Source organism: Acanthaster planci, linkage group LG16, assembly GCF_054643075.1.
Source record: "Acanthaster planci isolate LZ-2023a linkage group LG16, COTS_SCS, whole genome shotgun sequence".
NCBI classification, from domain to species: domain Eukaryota; kingdom Metazoa; phylum Echinodermata; class Asteroidea; order Valvatida; family Acanthasteridae; genus Acanthaster; species Acanthaster planci.
In genome coordinates this window covers 7,977,826-8,000,236 of record NC_141792.1, presented here as the reverse complement: position 1 = coordinate 8,000,236, position 22,411 = coordinate 7,977,826, and the positions used below count along the sequence as shown (strand labels likewise).

General features: G+C 44.3%; 1 protein-coding gene across 4 annotated transcripts in view; it reads left to right on the top strand.

Moving 5' to 3' along the window:
- Positions 1-1,184: 1,184 nt before the first annotated feature.
- The window catches only part of LOC110986533 (eukaryotic translation initiation factor 4 gamma 3-like), a 42,631-nt gene continuing 21,404 nt past the window's right edge, over positions 1,185-22,411 (top strand). For 3 of the 4 annotated variants that reach the window (XM_022248468.2, XM_022248467.2, XM_022248464.2), the window contains exons 1-9: positions 1,185-1,252; positions 1,388-1,544; positions 10,339-10,423; positions 14,339-14,695; positions 16,327-16,458; positions 16,978-17,061; positions 17,901-18,021; positions 19,256-19,500; positions 20,327-21,140. In XM_022248468.2, the coding sequence (XP_022104160.2) occupies positions 1,459-1,544; positions 10,339-10,423; positions 14,339-14,695; positions 16,327-16,458; positions 16,978-17,061; positions 17,901-18,021; positions 19,256-19,500; positions 20,327-21,140 (1,924 nt within the window). In that variant the 5' untranslated portion in view covers positions 1,185-1,252; positions 1,388-1,458. The remainder of the gene's footprint in view (positions 1,253-1,387; positions 1,545-10,338; positions 10,424-14,338; positions 14,696-16,326; positions 16,459-16,977; positions 17,062-17,900; positions 18,022-19,255; positions 19,501-20,326; positions 21,141-22,411) is intronic. The other variant, XM_022248469.2, reaches the window with a different exon arrangement.

The following is a 22,411-nucleotide window of genomic DNA, read 5'->3' as shown; positions in this document are numbered from 1 at the left end:
GGCGCGTTCTATTTATAAACCAGGGTTTTCATTTTGTTGTTAAAAAAAATTAGAGAAAATAAAAGCTCTTCTAAACATGGTTAAGAATGATATGCTATCAGAACAAAAATAGTCATTTATTGGGCCTAATTAGTTTGCAGGGGACAAGAGTCAAGTGTCAAATGATAATACGTTTATATATAGTCTCACACGTACGTACCCTAGTCATGGATACTAGTTTATTCCTTCTTGATCTAGCCGAAGACCGCGTCCCGTGCTGGGAAAACACACACGTGCAACAGCCAACCATTCGCCCCAGCCATAAATTCCGAAGGTAGGCTATCCTACATCACGTCAATGACCGATCCAAGGGTGGGTGGCAGGGAACCATGCGTCCCCCAAAATAACGAACCCTTAAAAAATAAAATAACACTGATAATAATGGCACGATAACTATCTGGGCATATTTCCGTCCACGTCCTTTTAATAGTGTGCAAGAGCACCCAAATGTCACATCAACCCTCAGAAAAGCCATAAAAGGTTTATATAAAAACATTCCATAATTTTCGTTTGCCCCCGTCAAAAATAGCACTCCTCGCAATTTGGTTTTTGAATCCTCACTTATTACTATTAGTAGAATTGTATTTATTAACATTTTATCTTTCCATTAGATAAAATGGGGCAAATCAAGATCACCCTGCTTTAGTTAATTTTGCACTACTATATCAACTGAACTCACTGAAAGCTTGCTTGTTGTAAAGCTGGTCATGGGACTTTTTGAAGAAAAAGTTAAGGAAGGCCATTTCTAACGACGGTTTCAAAAGGACAAAACTAGTATACCTTTATGTCCTGCAGCCTCTTATTAAATAATAAGACCAGAAAGAAATTAGAAATAATAATTGGGAAAAGATCATGATTGGAATTTCCAATTAATGGGTCAGTTCCGTCCACTTACTTTCAAAAGGCCACGTCATCATGGGCCAAGATGCCTGCATGAGTTAGCTTTTTGTGTGTTTAACCTCCACCAAAGCGATTATGCTTTAGCTTTTGCGTTTCTTTTGCAATATGATGTTTGTTTATTTTAGGTATTTATTTATTTACATTGTATTTTTCTACTTTTGGTATCTCAGGCACTCGATTCCATTCGCGCACTAATTAGTCACATATGGCGCCGCCAACGGTTGCGTTTCTTTATTTCTGTGACGTATTTCCCGAATACGCGAAATGTGCCGAACTTTTGTCTTCGTCCCCTAGCCGGCTATCGCAAGCTAAGGTTGGACATGTGTTCTATCCCTTTAAATCACACGTCATCCGTGGTAAATGCGGGCATTGTAAGCGATTTTGGACAACTTTGGTAAGAGAAACTTTATTTATAATTGTACTTGTTCAATATTTATCCATTTTACAGGAGACAGCGCCAAGAAAAGGCGAAAAACGGCGAGTCCTTTCATAGGACTACCGTGTCCAGTTCACGTTGCGATGAGCTATTCTCAACACAAGAGCAACAAACCATTAGGTGTGCCACCGCAGTTTCAACAACAACAGATCCATCGTCAACAGCAACCGTATCTTTTTAATATATTAATTATTTTTTACTAATCGGCTCACTCATTTCATGTCAGACGACCACTGTTTCCAGAAAATCGTAATTTTTGTTCAGCACGTCGTGCCCGGCAATCGATCAGCCATTTTGTTTTGGTTCATTCCATTGCGCCGGCTCCCATATTGTCGCTACTACGTAAAACGTGATTGCGAAATCACGCAAGTTTTGCGGCCTTCACGGTCTAAAATTCGCATCATTTACCGAAGATCCTAAAGTATATTGGTCGATTTGGGTCACGTCGGTTTCGTGGCCTGTTTTGTGAGCGTGATTCAATGTGATACGTGAGCGTGAGCAGGGGTGTGATGCAGTGCCATTGCAGTCAGGAGCGGTGATAAGAGCATACGTGAACGTACATGCATTTGTGTGAGCCTTGTTGTACTGTTGTAGTTACATGTGTTGTAAAACTAGTAATACTAGTATACATGTAAAGTGTGTGTGTGTGCTCAACAGTGTAAATTATGCTTACATGTTTAGCAGCCTTTTACTGATAATGTGATGTATATTATACTATTTATAGGCTTGGAAATTTCAGTTGTTTGCAGGGCCAAAAATTTAAAATGTATTCGGTCATCTCAGTGTTGTTCATGTGTTGTAGGAAAAAAAACAGGCAATTTTCCTGTTTTTAAACTTGTGTTTATTTTTCTATCAACTTGTATGATGTTGTTTTGTTTTCTTTCTCAAAACTGATTGTTCAATTTCTGTATTTTCTGACGAAGAAGCAGATCGGTCTTTTATGGAGAACAGATTGCTCTCGTTGCATCTAAATTAGTTGGGGACGTGGAGATTCCAAGCAAAACTTTTCTTAACCCACAAACATGTACAATTTTGACAGTCTCTTCTGTGGGCTACGCATTCAAGTAATGGTTTAATTCCCTGAACATCTTTAGTAGCCTCCAGCTTGTGTAAACTTCACAGACAGTGAATTAACAGAAGCACTCAAATTAATTTATTACCAAAATCACCAGTTTGGAAAATACACTGTTGTGCTGTTAAAACAGTAACTGCTTCATGCGGGCAAATATAATACATTTAATATGGGCCCAGAATGTTTAAACACAGTTTAGTACTGTGTATTCGTGACAATTTGCACATATACATGCCATCCCTGCGCAGTAACTTGGCTGGGAAAGGACAAGGAAATATGTCTATCCTATATGATTCCCTGGCTTAAACCTAGGGTCTACAGCTCATGTGATGTCTCGGCCAGACAGCACTGATTAGAAGTAAACTAAAAGTGGCCTGCCTTCCTTTATTTTGTTCTTTGCAGTACTGTGCTCATTACACCTAAAAGGATGTCCATTGTACAAGTATCATTGTTTACTTCCTGGTTGTGGGACCACAGCTGTGACGTCCATGAAAAAGAAGTTGAGCCCACACGCTATTGACCTTGAGCCAGAAGAAATAGACCCTCTGCCATAATTAGTGGAAACCACCAAATAATGCCATTTGCCACAGACAGCCCATATTTACATAAATACCAGTCCCCTTCAGACTTTTCTAAAAGTGTCAACCCAAAAAACTTCGGTAATTACTTTAAATGAAGAGGAACAGTCCAGGAAATCATCATTAAAAATCCAGCTGGAAGGAATTATCCTAGTTAAAGAAAAGGGAGCATTTTCCTCAAGTTTCCTCAACCACAGGAGAACAAAGGAATGTCCACACCTTGTGTATGTGTGTGTATTCCTGAGTGATTGGCTAGAGAAATTTGTGTATAGCGGTGCAGGGAAGAAAAGTGAGTGGCAGAAAAATTGTGCAGGTACATGTAGCAAGAATTTAAGCTGTTATACATGTAGTCGACGTTGCCCGCTGGAACCGTTTCTGTTGTGCAGTATTCCTTGGTGTCTTGGTGCATCAACCAATGAGAAAAATGCCGGGGTGATTTCTCGGGATATCGCTCGATTTCAGGGTTTTTATAATTGTGCTCCATTTCTTTACTTTTTGTGCTTTAGTCATTCCTGGTTTGTTACTTTCAAACACTTTGCACTCTCCGTGTTCCCAGAACGTAACTGTCAGAGAACTCAGCCCCCCTTTTTAGACAGTTACTTGCCACTGAAAGTCAAGAAAATCTAAATATTATATATCGTCAGTTACAGCCCTTCAGTTGGATGTTTTATGGATTTCTCTTCAGCCCCCCCCCATCTCTTGCCCCAGAAAATGTGGCATCACATGCAGACCTTTGCCGAGTGTAAATTTATAGATCACATATAGACACTCCCAAATCCATCCTAGAATTGTAAAAACTAGTCACTGAAGGCTTTTTGTTTGGGGAATTCAGCGTCGTTTAGGTAAAGACTGCAAACACTGGAGAAGTGCCTGTACGTGTACATGTATGTATTTTGCTAGAATTAAGCACAAGTGGTTTCCGTTATTTTTCCAGTGCTACCTTCCAACAGATGAGGAGAGGAGGGTTTCCTTCATGGTTGTAGCAGCTACCCGCCTGATCTTGGCATTAATTTTGCATAACCATAGTCCGAACTTCAGGAAACAACTCTTATTCATTTTCTTTCTAAACTCTACTGTTGTGGGAGTTTGTATTTTGTGTGGACTGTCCCTGGTGACTCAAGAAATTTGTCCCGGGGGATGGGGGGGGAAGAAAACTCAATTGTGCAACTTTCCAGAGAACCCAGTGCCCTGAGTACCTACATGTACCTGTGAGAATGTTACGCATTTGTTATGGGCGATTTTTACAAATTTGTGTTTTGTCTCTGGTTAAGTTGCCATCTTTGGCAGTTGGCAAATATTTAGAAACTCTGGCTGTCGTCTGCAACTGTAAAGCAATTGTAATTGGCAAAAACTGTGCCAGCTTACATAGATTCTTGCCTCCCATAGACGTTTGCAGACTAATTCCCTGAACCAAAACTGTCCCCTGATACCACAGATATACCACCCTGTGTTCTGGTATGTTGCATTTCCAATTCAAAACCATGAACACCACTTGGCCCCACAACTATTGGCAACGGTGCCATGGTGCCCGATATTACCCCCTCAACTTGTAGCCTAGTGGTGGCGTCTGACAATGCAAATGGGGGTTCCACCACAGCAATGTGGCGTCAGTGTTGGGATAATGACAGGTGGTTTGGTCACGCCTCATAGAATCCAGGGTTACATTGAATAGAGTCAACGCTTAATACAGAAATTCCAACCATATTTATGGTACCCCCCCACAGCTTACATGTACTGTACATGTACAGTTTAAAAGATACACTGTGCTTGTACACAGGGCTACTGGGAATTTCTGATCGTGCCTCATGCACATGTAATTACAAGTGATCCAGTTAGGATGTGTGTGTGGTTTGGTTTCATATTACTCGTCCAGGATTAAAGAAGGGGATTGAACTTGGCATCTCTGATTAAAGGCGTCAGAAGCATTTTTCAAGCTTACCGTCCATTTTAATATCCAGTAGCCTGCCGGGCAGTGTTGGTTATTTAGAATATTGCAAGATTAATTGGGTTCACTTTGTCAAGTTCATCTCTATTGCCTGCATGCAGCAGGTCACTCGGAATTTTCCTCCGGACCCAGGTGCGTGTTTCCCTTTCTTAGTGAGAAAAGCACTCGTTGCACTCGTTTAGTAATACTGATCATTTCGTTCATTGGCATGACTACAAAAAATGTGAACCGGAGTAGGAAGCGGTGTTCGGCATTTGCCCGCTGATATGGTGGTTGTGCATTTCGGTACAGTCATACATGGGACCTCAAATAGTGCATTTGATGGGGATGGTCGCTTGTATGGTTGAAAACCACACCCCCGTGGTTTCTTGGTGCACTTGACCCAGTTGTCCAGCGTATTCTTGGCCCTAATCAAGAATATGTTAGCACATGTAGAGGGCGAGAGGTGGGAGTGTATTGAAGGCTTCCCACTGGTTAACGGAACATCCTAAGGGTAAAAAAGGTTGTCCTGGAAAGTCATGGAAATTTTTAGGGAGTAAATGTGGTGTCCTAGAATCCTGTTGTCAGAGGATAGAAAGTCCTAGATATCATAAAAATGATATTTAATTTGGGTCAGCGTGGCAGAGTGGTGACCACAAGCAAACTGGCATTGCAGTGTGTTGCAACGTTTTGCAACATCATACCTTATGAATTATGCATTAGGGCCACTCAGGAAAATTGGTTCATGCATAGTTCAGTTTCCTCGACCAGGGAATGCTCGTGCCATTGGGCAAAGGTCAAGGATCTAGATTCATGAAAACGTGACTTTGTTGTGTAAACATACTATGCGGCTTGTGCAATATCTTGGGCCTGGTAAATAATTCCTTGGACAAGAACCCAGTGTTGCAGCTTTGCAGTAGTGGTTATGGTGGTTATGAGGCCTGCGTGATGTAAGGCTACATTCCTCATGAATGATTCATCAGTTTTACTCTCCAAAGCACAGTCACAAAGTCATGATTACATGCAGCATACAACAGGCATGGTACATGTACATTTTTCCTATTTTATGAGGATATCAGACTTTTTTGTCCTTCCGTTTCCTGTTCCTTCATTTTCAGTATTCTGTCTTACTTTGTCATACAGAGTCATACTTTCTGGGAATCTGTTGGGAACTGTTTCATTTTTTTTTCTTCAGGGTCAAATGTCATACCTGATAGGCTCCATGGGCATTGCCAACATTTTGGGGAGGAGTGGGCCAGACTGAACCCTCCTTTCCCCACACACACACAAAATAGACTGACAAAATACATGTAACTGTAGATTGGAATCGGGGAATTAGTCCTGACACATTTTTGTTTCCTTGTTCTTCATTTGTTTTCTTTTAATGTGTTTCAATTTTTCCTCTCCCTTTTTTGGGGGAGGGATTTCCTTGTCTCATGCTGCCCTGTTACTAGTGTTAGAACGGACATGATATCTTTCCACGGTAAAGCTTGCGTATGGTTGAAATTTAACCACCTTTGGACAGGAATAAAGATTTTAAAGCTACAAACTGACCTGACAGGTTCCATGAAGGTTCCTGAGATAATGTCGCCACATGGACAATTCACCATCCAAACAAAACAAGCCAGGATTTTTGTCTTTTTCCTTGGCGCGCTCTGTAACAACGATGCCACCCTCACATCTCATGAATAATTCATGAGCGCGTCTCCCCATTAGTCTGGGTTGGAAGGATGAGTTCAGCCAGAGGTCAAGCCATGCCCACAGGAGCTGCTCACGGTGGGCAGTGGGATGACTGGATGGCTGTGTGTGCCAAGTGAATAGGGTACATGAATTAGCGAGGACCTTGGCGGGCGAGCGTTTAGTCAGGTGTACCTTTGTATGCTAGTTATTGATCGTCCTTGCCCAAACGATGAATCTGAAAACCTAAACAACGGAGGTTTGAGATTTAACAGTAGAAAAATATCCAGATATTCGTGTGGTAGTCTCTATCTAAAAAAAGAGTCATTTCTTTAACTACTGTACATGTAGTTCTGTTTTCAAGGAGCTAGAATTTCATCTCCACCCAGCTGTCACAAATTGCCTAATGCGCTCTCGTCAAAAATTGGTTAACTTTGATTTGAAACTGATGCTAATTGGTTTTGTTTTTGCTTTGTTTTGTAGGGTTCGGGTTTTTTTGGGGGGAGTTGTATACATTGATGATTTATTTTGGTCCCTGTCACTTGTCTTCAGGAGCCATCCTTAGCAACTACAGCCCGGGGAACCCTTTACCAAACCAATTTGATCTAATTTTGGTGGATTTGCTCCATCTCTCTAGCAGAGGGTGATTGACGTTGACTTGCCTGCCGATGCCCAGCAAATTTCAAATGCTTTGAATTCTGGTGGCATGTGTATTGTGGTTGAGATGACAGTATTGATAGGCCTGTTCCCATTCCCAAACCCACATTCAGATGTCACTGATTGATTACTTGCATGTAACAATAATGGAAGTGTGTATATTTCATGTACAGGACAGAACAGAATTTTCCCTGAGAGGAAGCGTCTTAGATACAGTTAAATGAACTCGAGGTGTGAATTTTTATTTTGCAAAACTTCTCATTCAATCTGGACAAAGGTTGGATCGTGGCCATATGTTTGTAAACTACTGTAGCATCCTGTGATCAGTTGTAGCATCTTCCAGTTTGACTCGGAGAAATCTGTTCCCCCTTGATCCTTCAAAAAAAAAAAAATAAAAAATTCTCCAGTTCCTTGAGGCAGCTTTTTGCTTGCTATGTTAATTTACCTTTCGTTGGCAGGCTGGTTTAACATTTACTAGATGATTTTTTTTTCCCCCCATTGTCCCGCGTATAAAAGCCGTCATCCTTTAAAAGCTATTTGCTGTTGTGTTGGATTTTTTTTTTTTGGGCACCGACAGAACATGCCTCGGAAGCATGATTCAGGAAGTCGACAAATTTAGTGCGCAGGCTGCGAGATACTCTTGGAGGCAAGTGTACATGTACATATACATGTACATACAGTATAGGCAGGCTTGGCATTTAAGGAGCGCAAATTTCTTGAAAAAGAAAACAAATTGAATTGCCAAGTAACAATGTCTATCTCCGTATTCCATTTGAAGATCGTTTGATTTTTTTCTCTTTAACTTGTGCATACCGTGCTTCCGAAAACAGTCTGTGCTGCTGATTCAAAAATAAAAATCGGTGTTGTTTGCATGCATTTTTAATTTTATACATTCCAACACTGAATATTAACTTACATGCATGTATACTTTTGGATGGCCAAGTATTTTCTACTGAATAATTAGATGACGTGTGCTACAGATATGTACATCTGTGAAGACATAAATGCTGAATATGTTATACTTATATTTGAATCGACTGCACATACCTGGCACAGAAAAATGAGCATAAAGTTGCATTTTGCTCTTTCCTAATTTAAGGGTTCAGTCAGATATTGAAGTTTAGGTCAGTGTTTTGGTATTGTTATATTTGGAAAGAGTAATCCGTCTATTTAAAAAATTTTCCAATTGTTTTGCAAGATCAGATATTTTAAAATGTCATTTTCTCTGCAATTTTTGTGATAGCATTATTTGTGCCAGAGTAGAAATGTTGAAACGGTGTTTGAAACAAAGACGCAAAGCTGCCAGAATAATGTCACATTGTCACCTTATACTGGTACCCTTTAGAAGTATTCCATGTACATACCATTGGACAGCTCTCTTTCTGCTGAACTCAAAAACACCAGTCTCTCAATGTTTGGGACTTCTGACTTTCAGCTCATTTTGTGGTGACGGGCCACAATTTTACAACACCATTCTAAGTCGATGGGGGAAAAGCACACATATACAGGGACCAAAACTAAAACCAATTCTAAGCAAAATGGAAAACAAAATTGTTTGAAAATAAAATAAAAAATCTCAGACTGAGATTGAGGGAATTCTGCAGTTCTCCTGGTCTGCCGGATCTCCAGCCCAGGAATGCTGCATTGAATGAGAAAATGTGCAATGTGGGCATGTACATGTGTGTATAGGAATGATTCCCCACTGCTATGTCATGCGTGTAATGTGCATGGCCATGGGCAAAGTGGATCAGGGTTTATTGATGTAACCGAGAAGTCTTCCCTTGCTTCCTCCCCCCCGCCCATGAATAATGTTTCAACTACTCGCTTTCTGTGAATTCTCAGCATGACCCCCCCCCACTTTCCTTCCACCACTTAATGGCTGTCCACCAGAACATAATTAGAATTTCTTGATTTTTTTTCTTTCCTGGGTACTGCCGCTGGTAATTGTGCTTTCCGGTACAACAGAAACCACAGTGACGACATTTCCAAATGTTTTGGGTTACATGACAGCGTTTAATATGATCTGTAGTAACAGGAATCTCATTGCAAAATCTACATTCAGTCACAGAGGTGTGTAAGTGAGTCATGCTGTAAACTCTGTAGTGTGTGAAACACGCATTATTGTAATGCCAGTTCATCTGTATGCAAAATCCTGCAAATTTCTGATCGCGAAATGCTATTTTGCTCAAAGGAAACCGAACCGAATCCTGTTTTTAGAATAATTTCATTTAAACAAATCTGAAAAGGATCAATTTACGTGTTCGTGTGGTACAGTGTACTTGAGGGATTCCCCAACTAGGAAAAGTGTCAACAGTGTCCGGGGTGTATCTGTGAAAAGTCCTCATTTCCAATGCGACTCGTGGAATAAATTAAACTGAATATACGTTGAATGCATGGAACAGTACATGAACTCGGGGGAAAACAGCCTTATATTGCAACAGAGGAAAAGTCAGTTGCTCGTACAGAAGCCAGTGAGATTGAATCCTCGGTCACCACTGTTAGAATTTTGAGATTGGATCCTCGGTCACCACTGTTAGAATTTTGAGATTGGACCCTCGGTCACCACTGTTAGAATTTTGAGATAGGACCCTCGGTCACCGCTGTTAGAATTTTGAGATTGGACCCTCGGTCACCACTGTTAGATTTTTGAGATTGGACCCTCGGTCACCACTGTTAGATTTTTGAGATTGGACCCTCGGTCACCACTGTTAGATTTTTGAGATTGGACCCTCGGTCACCACTGTTAGATTTTTGAGATTGGACCCTCGGTCACCACTGTTAGATTTTTGAGATTGGACCCTCGCTCACCACTGTTAGATTTTTGAGATTGGACCCTCGGTCACCACTGTTAGATTTTTGAGATTGGACCCTCGGTCACCACTGTTAGATTTTTGAGATTGGACCCTCGGTCACCCCTGTTAGATTTTTGAGATTGGACCCTCGGTCACCACTGTTAGATTTTTGAGATTGGACCCTCGCTCACCACTGTTAAAATTTCATGTGTAATTGTGTATGTTTCCCACCCTGTGACGTTCCTTAACCGGAAAATGCACAGATTAAGAAGCGCAGTGCCACAACAGCAGCTGAGATCGGATCAGGACCACACCCAAATCACGCACAGACAGCAGGTATTTCATCAGGTAAGCGAGCAGTCTGTTCCTCCCCCCCCCTTCCCCAGTCACCACCAAAATGGTATTGGACTCCACTTTGCAACTCTTAAAGATTAATCATATTGGTATGACACTTTCTATTGTAATGACAAGCTTGAAGCACTTCACCATCATTTTTTTTTTGTTTTATTTGGAAAGTAGGCACAACAGTTCCAAGCTTCACGTTGGTCCCTCTTTGAAATGTACCGGAGGATTTGATTAAAATCTCACACCCTACCCGTTTAAGAGGGACCGTGCCATGCAACCCTAACCCTTTGTGTTTCGGTGAACCTTATTTTTAAGTCTCTGTTTTGCGGTTTTGAAAGGTGATTTGGTTTTGTGGGTTTTGTGCAAGTGCCAGTGGACATTTCATGAGCAAAACTGTGATGTCATCCCAGGGAGAAAATCTCAAATGTTACACGTGGCATCAACGTGTGCACTTAAACAGCTGCTGACACGTCTGATATTCCCTGTTGCAAATTTCCTTTTCTCGGGCAAAACGTCGTTGAGTAAAAATCCATTATTAGCCAACGAGCAACCCCTTTCTCAAAAAGTGTCTTCAGCGAGCAAGGTTTGGATTCACACTGTAACCAGCATACATGTACTGTAGCTGTAGAGTGAGCTGTCCCCTCCTCCTGTTGTCGGAAAAGCGTCCACGGAACAATTTGAATTGCTCCGTGAAATTGTGCCGTGCGGGATGTCAGATGGTTTTCGTACACTGAACAAGGGCATATATCGCTAGTTCACAGAAAGGTGTGTCCAAGAGAACTTCGTCACCTGGACCCACTAAAGAATTCGCTGTCAGAAAAGACTGATTGCGCCCTCTAAGTCGCGTGACCTGTTGCGGCTATCAAACATATTTACATAGCGTCGTCCTATTTTTGGTAAACAACACTTGCGACACACCTTTTTATGGAAGGACGCTATGCTCGTCGTTGATTGACACCCATGATAGGTTACGTGACTTAAAATGTAGCTTGAGCAAGCGGTCTGTTCCCCTCCGTCCCGTTGTGGAGCTCATCCAACAGAGCTGACACAGACCTTTCCAGTAATACCATTCAAAGCCAACCCTGAACAAGTTTGGGAGATCTGCCCCCCTCAACATCAATTTTCTGGTATGTTAATCACGGCAGTGCAATTTTGACACCAATGTTGTGAAAATTAGACACATCGGCCAATAATGTATATATGTACTTTTTCATTGATGTGCTCATGCTGTTGGGCCGGTGTGCAGTTGACCTTGACATCCAGATGGCCTTAACTACATGTAACCCCTGTACAAAACCATACATATGATTGAATGGACACTTCACAATCGCACTGATAAAGAGCATCTTTACATACTTGTCAATTATTGTTTGAAAAGAGCACCCCTGGCATCCCAAGTTGGGGAGGGGGCTATGAGATGGTCGGCAAACCCCTCCCCCCGGTTCCTTTAGGGTAAGAGAGAGATACGTGTAAGACCTTTGGAATCTGCGCATGTTCCAGTCAGACCAGTGTGTCAATACCTGGAATCAGGCACGACCCGCTCTTCCTCTTTTATTTGGACTTTTTTTGAAAGGTTCCCGATCGTGCACATTTTTTTTTTCCCCAAAATCAGGGGACTTTGCACTAATCAGCGACCTATTTTTATTGTGCCAGCCAGTATCCATGATTGAATGTCAGCGCCTACTCGGTAGGCTTGGTTACACTTATGCCATTTGGATCCAGTGCATCAAATATTCAAAGTGGAAGCACTGTCCCTAGTTTGCAAAGGGCTAATAACAAATTGGTTTTATGGACTTGGAACTGTTACATGTATGATTAAAATGCTATATTCAAGCTGTTCATATATGGGACACCCAGATTGTGCCTGTACACAGCATTTATAATCTTGTGTAATAAGTTAATCTTAGAGCCTTGGCAGTAAATTCGTTCCATCAGAACACAAGTAGCATTTTGACTCCTCGGTGCCCCTGAAAGGGACAGATTGCTTTTATGCTGCCATGTGACCCTCCGTGATATCCGCAGGGATGGTTTGTCCATGAATTGCACAACCAAGAAGGCTCTGCTCTACTCTGGCACCACCCTGGTCAGACGAGGGCAAATTCCTGAACAACAATAGCCATTTGCAGTGGACCTTTTGTCCACTCCTGGCTGCTCCCCCCCCCACCCTTCACCAGTGCCTTTGGCCTGCGGTCATTGGCTAGACATCAGGCTGGGGCCTGGGCCGTTTTGGCTTGATGCTGACCCCCTCCCCCCAGCATGTCCAAGAGAAGTCAGTGGTGCATGGCTAATTGGGCCAGACCAAAAATTGGGTATTTCCTTTTACGTCAGAAAAAAAATTTTTTGTTTGATGTGCAGTCTCTTCTCCTGATGTATTTAGCAGAAGCAATTTTTTTTTTCAAGGTTGGTTCATACATTAGTCACAGAACAGTTGCGGTAAAATTGCTGGAGTGGAAATGTGTTCAACGTCCGCACATTCGGAGCACAAACATTTGGTCCAGCATCACAGAATCGTGTTCATGTTTATGTTCACCTTCATACCAAGCGCCGAGCTGGTCATGACAGGTGACTGTAGATCAGATACTGCACAGCTTATCAGCGCTCCATTGTCACTGGTTGAGTGGTTACAGAATGTCTCAATTCAAGTCTAGGATAATTGTGGGCACAGGCACAAGAGAATGCCTCATTGTTCAAGTCGACCAGCTCAAAAAGTAAAGTTGAAGACGAATAATGTATGACATTGTATACAAAAGGTTTGGGGGTTGGCACCATAAAGTTTTATTTGTATTGGTTTTTTTTTATAACTAAAAGAGATTTAGTTTCTTTTAATTCTTTTTTTTTTTTGGAGGTTGGGTTGGGTATTGTTTTTCAACACTGGCCTGAAACTGTGCTTTGTTACAACTTCTGTGTACCCATCTGTCTAAAGTATTGTTTGCCAGGGGCCAAAATGACCCGACCCCCTCATTGGCCCAGGTTTTCCATGCTTGACTGCACCACACAGGACGTGTCAGTTTTGCTGTGGTACACTGTGAACCAAGAATTCCCCCTTACATGGAGGAACTGGTACATGTGCATGCACCTTGCAAATGCAGGGTTCCAGCTGCCATTCGCCATTCTCGCCAATTGGTGAATAATTGTAATTTGGGCTATTATTCCATTGACCTGGCAAGAAATTATTTTGAAAATTTAGACAAACCTTACCACTTGTTCGTCACCGAAATGTAATTTTTTAATTTCAAACTTTCAAGAACAGTTCCCATTGACGTTGGCTGTGACAGTGTTGAAAACACGTGTGTGCAAAGCTCAGTGCATTAAACGAAACTGCTCTGGTTCCTGCTGCGCCGCGCACAAGCAACAGAACGCGTGATGGAAATGTAACAACCAGAACTAGTCTATACATGTACTGTACATTCCAGTTGATTTTTTTACATCAGCGGTACACGCATATCGCATGCAACCCGAAAGCTGCAAGCCGGGGAAAAAACATCGATGTTGCAAGAGGTTTTCTGCAAGTTAATTCACAGGACTTGGTCTCTTATTTATGCACGTATTTTCTGTGTTCATGAGTTTGATTTGAGTTTGTTTTGCTCATACTTGAAGCGAGCGTGTTTCAACAAATTCCTGCCACGCCATAAGGTTTATCGCCCGCTGGTCGGGATGCATCACGCATGCTTACCAGTGATACATGGACATTGTTGGCCAGTTTGCCGTCATGGGGAATATTCACCTGAGTAGCACTGTGTGAATTGTCCATAATTCTGGTGAATTTCCTATTGAGCCAGTGGGGGCCCACGGTGTACAGAGCACCATAAGAAAGCACACACAAAGACAATATGTAGTGTCATTATTATGGAGGTCTATTTATCCCCCAATCGGCAATCTTAATTGTCCAATGTTTGTTTGTCATGCTTGTACCTGCAGCCACCACGGCATCCAAGCCCGGTACCTATCCCAAGCCCGGGACTTCCCGCGGGGGCCTCCCCGTCCCCTTCCTCTAGCCCGGGCGTGGCTAACGCCCCCCAGCAGGGTCTGGCAGCAGCAGCAGCGGCGGCAGCAGCAGCAGCAGCGGTAGCGGCCGTCACCGCCGCCCCCGGCCCGGCTCATGACATGAGCAAGCAGGGGGCCTCCTCCGCCCACCCGGGGCTCGCCGCCTCGCCCCACCAGCAAGGGGGCGGCAACGTGGTGGCCCAGCCGCAGCCCCCGCAGCAGCAGCCCCAGCCACCGCCCGGGGTGCTGCTGCAACCGCAGCCGTACATCTTGCAGCCGCAGAGGCAGCAGGTGAGTACTGGATTTAGGGCCACTCCCCACAATTGGCCCGTATTGCCGCTGTTTTCACAAAGGGACGCGTGTGCTAATTTTGATGAGCAGCAGATTTTTTGAAATAATTGCTAGTTTCTTCTATTTTCAAACTGCACGGATTACAGCCTTCTACATGCTACAGTCAAAAAAACCTTGCATGATTCTCTGAATGATGAACTGGACAGTGCGCTTCTTATTACAATGAACCATTAGAAATTGATATTAAATCAACAGTGCCCATCCCTTTGTGAAAATAAACAATTTGGAGTTGACCCTTTTTTCAGTGCCTCTGTGCTGTTCAGTTTGCCATCAGAGTAGGACACTCTTGATAGCGGCTAAGAATGTAACAAAGTGACCATCTCTTGATAACACATGGTACGACTGAGAACGTAACAAAGTGACCGTCTCTTGATAACACATGGCGCGACTGCGAAGGTAACAAAGTGACCGTCTTTTGATAACACATGGCACGACTGAGAACGTAACAAAGTGACCGTCTCTTGATAACACATGGCGCGGCTGAAAACGTAACAAAGTGACCTTCTCTTGATAACACATGGCGCGACTGCGAATGTAACAAAGTGAACATCCTTTGATAACATATGGCGCGACTGCGAATGTAACAAAGTGACCGTCCGTCCATGAAAATGCAAGTCTTTTGTATGCCCGTCTGTTTTATGGGGGATTTGAGCGGGCCCAAGGGGCAGACATGCTCCCATCCCATGGTGTGAACCACACGTTTCACCAGCCAGTTCTGAGGCCGCTCTTGACATTTTAATATACATGTACCGGTACATGTATAGTGTAATTCGGCAATCAGAATTTGGTGCTTTTATCAGCGATGGTACAGCGCACATGAACAGGTGACGCGCACCTCTTTGACCAACAGGGTGTCGTGATTTGCCAAAGGCATGGCGCATGTCAGGCTAAAGAATGTGCGAGTGATTGTGGTCAATGCGCAGTTAACCCTCCTATGTGGAAGTCACTCGTTGGGTCACTTGGTAAACACCTCAATGAAGCACAGCTGTGTTGTGTTGTGCACTGCACCAACAGTCCCTCACAGGAATATCAGATTGCACTTTTGTGCTGCCCAACAACTGTGCTTCACTGTTTCATGTGCATAACTGTGCAGAAACCAAACGCAGTGAAGAGGACTGCACAAAAGACCCTGGTTCATTTTGTGCTGACAACCTACTGTGTACACACTGAACCTGTGCATGTTTGAGTTCCATATAGAAACTACATGCTCACCAGTGACTGTGGGCATTTGTGCAGATCTGTGCTGTAAAACCATAGGAGGGTTAAGGTGTCTAATCAGATTCACACTTGTATGTGCAAGTAACTTGATATGTGAAGCAGGCTTGTGACAGAATTCAGTTGCAAAGAACCAACTCTGAAGTCCGTAGTCTCTTCTTGTTACTTCCGGCATATTTATAATAGACAGCTGCCCGAGATGCCTGCGTGTATGCCTTCTGCTTGACCGCATTGCACATGTGGTTGAATGTCGTCACTGCACAGTGCATTTGAACAGAATTGTATGAGACATGTGCCCTGTGAGTGCTTAAATTATTTGCATTAAACTGTTACTCAACAACACGTGATATCCCCAGGTCTTCATGCAGCGCATCAGCAACCAGCCCAACCCTCGGGGCGGCATCCAGATCCCCCCGGCACCCACCTCCGCCCCCCAGCAGATGCCTACCGGCCAGATGAATCCTCCCTTCCAGCCCTACGTGGTCATGGTCAGTGGTCAAGGCTCTCAGCTCTTTTTGTTTTCTGAAATAGCGAGAACAGTTGATGAGGAGATTGATAATTGCATTGCCGGGAGAATAGCATATATTTATTTCATCAAGGAGTTAAGAAAGGCTAATTGAATTGAAAATCTGAATTTTCACTCTTAGAAATCCACTCATAGCTTTTTCCTTGGAGGAGGCATCATCCATTTTTGAATTTTATAAATGAAAGGCAGAGAAATAGATCAGAGTTTGTTAAAAGGGCCCCCCAGCTCTTGGAATTTTTCGTTGTGCAGAAGTGTTCAGGATGCTTATGCCACGGAGAGTAGTTTGTGTAAAAGACCACTTTTACATTTAGCCGGCCCTTTTGCCCTTCTGTCAGCAGTTGTGCAGTGCCCGGAAGTTGAGTCCGGGTCACACCTCAGTGGCACATGCAAATCTAGAGACTTGTAGCAATTCCACTCCTCAGGCTGAAGTGAGTTATGTTATTTTTTGACCAGTGGGCTTTGTGTTTGTATGTTCTTTCAGCATTATCCGTCACAGCAACAGAGAGATCAGCAGGTCTATTCCCAACAAGCGCAGTACCAGGGTCAACCAGGCACACAACAGCAGGTGCAAAATGGGGTTCTCCTGTGACAATCACACTTTTCCCCCATCCCACATCCGTCCCCTGCCCCATGAGCAAACCCCCCCCCCAAAGATAACGACCGTCCAGCCCTTAAAACTAAACAGGCCGTATTCTTGTGTGTGTGTTGCTCTCGGGGATGGAGATTATTCCGCATGCATGGTACTTCTGGGATCACATTATGTGAAGGGAAAACATTTCCCTGTCTGCCATCTTGAAGTAACCATGGAATGTAAGAGTTATACTCCTGGCCTGATGGAGAATGTACTCTCACTTCCCTGTGGGTCACACTCCGTTTGTGTGCTCGCGGGTTAACACGAGCAGCTCGCTCGAGCACTGCCTTCAATTCCCAAGCAACTCGAGCAGGAGTTTCCCACTTTCCTGCCCATCCAAGTGTGAGACGGCCCGCCTCACCAATATTTGGGACCACAAATATTTTTCGGCCAATTTTGCCTCCTCATATTTTAGAAATGAAAAAGAAAGACAGGAATAACCTCAACAATATGGATCTGAGCAGTTTGTAGAGTACTTCTTTTGTGGATTTGTTCCGAGTCTTCACCCCTTCGCGACGGAGGACTGCAAACGCAGCACCATTGTCTGAGGATTAGTGCATACCACACACACAGTCTATTCACCATGCAGCTGCTGGTTCAATGTGGGCCTGCTGCTGGACTGAGCTTTGCATGCTGGGCATACCGCAGCCCAGCAGTCGCTGTCAAAAGAGTGCCGGCGCGAAGGGGTTAAAGGTCACTCAAGGCAAGCGTGGTTGCATGTTTTTGAGTATAAATAATAATAATTGGCTTTTGCTTGGGTGTTGTCTCCTTAGTACCAACAGAGACAGGTGTTTCCCCCGCCACAGTTCACGGCACAGACACCACAGGGTCAGGTGTACCAACAGCCTGGCACACCCCCGTACTATAACACCCCTTCCGTCAGTCTACAAGGAGGTAGGTTTCATTTTAAGGATTCAAGGTTGCAAGGGGGGAAGTTGGGGTGCACAGGACTTGGGAACCAATTGTGATTACAATGGACAAACAGTGGGTTTCTTTTTTTATTTCCGACTAGAGCTTTGTTTTCCGTGTGGCATTTGTCCAGTATTACCCTGTTTAAACCCTCAGATTTTGTTGGAGAAGACCATCCCTCAGATGTGACTTGTTAGGATGCATTCTGTACCTTGCGAAATTCTCAAACTGCCTCGATCTGAAAGTTGGGTGCAAGCTCAATTGTCCAAAGTCGTCTTATTTCTTGAAAACGATCCTCAGATGTGTGACAAATTCGAAATCCTAATTCCCCCAGCAATCACTGTCATTGTGTCGATTCTGTTCGAGTAGTGTCTTCAATTCTAGGCCTACTTTTACATGTAGCCTAGCCCGTTTGAACTGCACCAGGTCTGGCCCAAGTCCTTGACACGCCGCATCCTTCAACATCAACCGCACCTTTTGGGGGAGACAAAAGCCTCTTTAAGTTGTAGCTACGCCAACGTGGCTAAGGTGTAGCTTGCATTCCGCATCACCAGCCAGTTCCCGAGACAAAAGTGAAGCCGATCTACCCGCACAATTTTGCTGCATTACACAGCAGTGTCAGCATTCTGGCAACGATAAAAGAAAGCACCGAAAACCCTGAAATAGTCTCATGCTTCACCTTCCACCTTTTTAGTTTGAGTGTACATTTCTTCGCAGGGTTTCTGCGGTCGTGAAATATCCGGGATAAAAAGTTGTGGGAAAGTTTTGGAAATCAAGATCATGCAAGGGCTAGTTTTTGCTGCGCAACCTTTTATATGATAGCAAAATAATGATACATTTACGGGCGAGACTTGTCGGTCTTGTGGTATTGGCTATGGCAGTGTTCCTGTTCATAGTACCAAACAACGAATTGTCTGAAAAACAGCATTGAATGTTGTGGAAGTTGTCATATTTTAGTCCTGGAAAAGTCATGGATTTGGGTGTTTTGGATTTCTGTACAAACCCTGATTCAGTTGACCCACGCACGCACTGCTGTTTCTTGCAGCTGATGCTACTCACGCTTGGGTGTTGATCCCGCAAACAATCCAGCGATGCCATTTTCCCCACCAGCTGCAACCTTGAGCCGCAATTGTTTGAAATCTTCCACCGGCGCGAGGAGGGGACGCAGGTTTTTAACTTTCTTTGTTTTTTTCCTGTGCTTTCCTCTGACCACCACCAGCCCCAACTTTTTTCCCCGGCGCCAACCAGCAGGGCATGGTGGTGGCCCAGCAGCAGATTCGCCAGCCCTTCCAGATGCCCCAGGCCCCCCAGTACAACCCCCCGAAGAAGAAGAACATCATCCGTATCGTGGACCCCAAGTCCAATCAGGACATCACTGACACCATCATCCGGGATGCCAGCCGGTCGGCCAGCAACCAGTCCCCACACTCAGGCCACTCCAGTGCTTCGGACACACCTCCCTCAGTGAGTTGGGTCGTCCAATTTTTTTTTTAATCTTGCTTAAAAAAAATTTCAAATAAAGCACGCTAACTACCAGCATTGTCACGTAAAGGTGATTTTGCACTTGACCTACTGCCCTTTTCAGTGTTTTCCTTTTTGAACACATTGACTGCGGACAACATAATGTACATGGCGGCCTCTTTCCCAAACAAATTCTGCATGCTCTTATACTTACTCGGTTGTTTTTCATTCAGTAGAGGTTGTGATACGTTCTTTTCTGAGTGATTGCGATAAAGTCATTGCCCAAGAGATAAATCATAACTGGCAGTGACATGGAACTGACTGACTGTTTTGCTATGCCTGGTATGAGTTTCCTCCCACAAACCATGAAGGGATTATCCCTTTTTTTCAACAACTGTAATGTGTTATTCTGTTTTTGATTTCTCAGTTCCATACGAAGGAAGCACATTCAGTGGCAACAGGGCATTTTTGCCTGTGCATATTTTCGATGTTTTAACTATGAGCAATAATTTCTGAGAAATTGAACACAGCCATTGCAAAAATGTTATCGTGCAATCTGCCAGGGTTTCACTTCTAAGGCTTACAGCATTCTTACAGCATTGGCCGTGCATTCTTCCAATTCAAACCCTTTTCTTTTACCGTGACCAAATGAGAAGAGTCAACCTTCTTTATATCCGTGACTACAAAAAGTCTTGTTAGCAGTCATGTGAAATTGTCTTTCTGTAGATTTTAGTTGCCGTTTTCTTTTCTTCTTTTGAGTTTTGCTCGTGGTGGTCGCTGTGATGTGAATCGCTTTTTCTGTCCCCCTTCACTCTGCTTAATCCAACAGTCTCAAACACCTCCACAGAATTACCAGGTGGATGAAAAGAAGGCGGCTATTCAGGCAACCTTTGCCGCCCAGGTTGCGCGGCTGGCCCATGAGAGCCCTGTTCCCACGCCCACGGAGACGCAGTTTCCCGCGACGCCAGAGCCAGCGGCCGTAGCCCCGCCACAGCAGCAGTCACTGCCGGAAACCGCGGTGCCCAAGCAGCCTCCTGTGGCAGTCGCGGCTACGACGGATGCTCAGCCAGGCGCCACGACATCCCCCGGCCAGGTGGTGACGGTGGAGCCGGCCCACGCCAGCCCGGCAGTCAGCGCCCCACTGCCACCACCCGAATCCAAAGCTGGGGAGCCCACCAAGCCCCCTTCCCCTCCTTCTGCCGAGGTGTCTTCCAAGGAGGCCAGCGGGCCGGCAGCCGTGAATCCCACCGCTGCCACTGAATCCCACACGGCAGCCGCCACAGCCAACAGTGCACCACCTGCGCAGACTCAGCCTGTGCCACCTCCTCAGTCCACAGACGCTGTGGACAGCAGAACTGATATGCCGCCGCCGAGCATTGTGCCCCCGCAGAGGGGAGAACTCAGTCAAGAGCCCAGGGACTCACTGAAGGGGGCTCCCAAGGCAGAGGCCAAGCCAGCCCAGGAAGCTGCCGAACAGGCCGAGTCGGATGCGCAGAAGCCGGCCGAAGCCAGCCAGCCCGTCACCTCCCAGCCAAAGTCGGAGGAGAGTTTGGCCGGCAAGGTGGAGGAAGTGGTGACCGCCAAACCAGCTGCCAGAGAGGAGAGCGCAGTGCCAGCAAAACGAGAAGAAAGCAAGGAAGCAGGTGGGTCATCCGGTTGCCAGCAGTGTTCAGTTTGAACGTGGACACTTGCCCTCATACCTGGGCATAGCAGAAGTGTGCTGAATTCTTTCCGTTGGTGGTTGCAGAATTGTGCAAATTCAAGCGAGGTCCCTTCATCAACCAATAGTTAATTTTGCCTGGAATCCAGGTTACAGATTGTGTATAGGCCTTCCATCCAACTGACCTGCAGATGTGTTTCCATGAAAATGGTGTTGAATTTTTGTGTTCACAGAGTAGTACACTTCATGTGACTCTTGAATGTACCTGGACATCACAAAAGATGGTTTAAAACTTGTCCTTCTTTTAACCCTAACCCCCTAGGCCCTTTTACTAGGAACCATCCTGAATCCTCCAATTTTCAACATGAAAAATTGCATTTAGCCCAAATCCTTCAAAATCCTCCAGCAATTCCTGTCATGTTGAGGCAGTGCAAATGGCACTCTTGAGCTGTGTCGTTGATTCAAAAGAAACATTGGGCTGAATTTGTGCTTGACTAAGCACGAACAACATAAGCATGCCATCCTACGAAATCAGCCATGCACTTTTGCCATATGTCCTGAATCCTACAAATTCCTCCACTTTGCAGAAAAGGATTTGGGAGGGTTAGGGTTAATGAAACGTTTTTGGCCCACACAGTGCCACTCAAAATGTGTTTGGAGATTTGCCTTCTCGTCTTGAAGTCACAGGCTGTAACTTGTCATTAATTTGTGCGTTACGTTCTTTCAAGGCAGCAAAAGTGCCCAAAATCTGAAGGTGTTTTTAATGCAACTAACCCGATGAAGTTTCAGCTTGGTGAATGCTGTATATTGCGGGAACAACAATATTTTAGAACCTCAGTTTCAACTCAAAAGTTATTGTAATGTTTGGAATTGTACCCAAAATTCAGCATCTGAGACAGTCTCTTAATTGATTGCAGCTATACGATGTTATACATTGAACTGACAAACAGTAGCAACCGTGCGTGTGTGTGTGCAACATATTGGTGTTTGCGTGCGCTTTGCTGAATGAAAGCCCAGCTACGCATCTTTAGGCTCAGCTAGAAACCCTGCCAGACGCAGGGTTTTTATCTGGAAATAAAGTTGAAGACGCATCAGACTGCATCATTTGTCAAAGCGGTTTGCCCGCCCAGTGGATTCAACTGGTCAACTCACCCCAAGGCCAAACAGCCTGGGAGTCTTGTAGTTGACAGTCACCACAAGATCCAACAGTGGCATTGTTCAATGGGATTAGCTACCATTGTCTCAACATGGCCA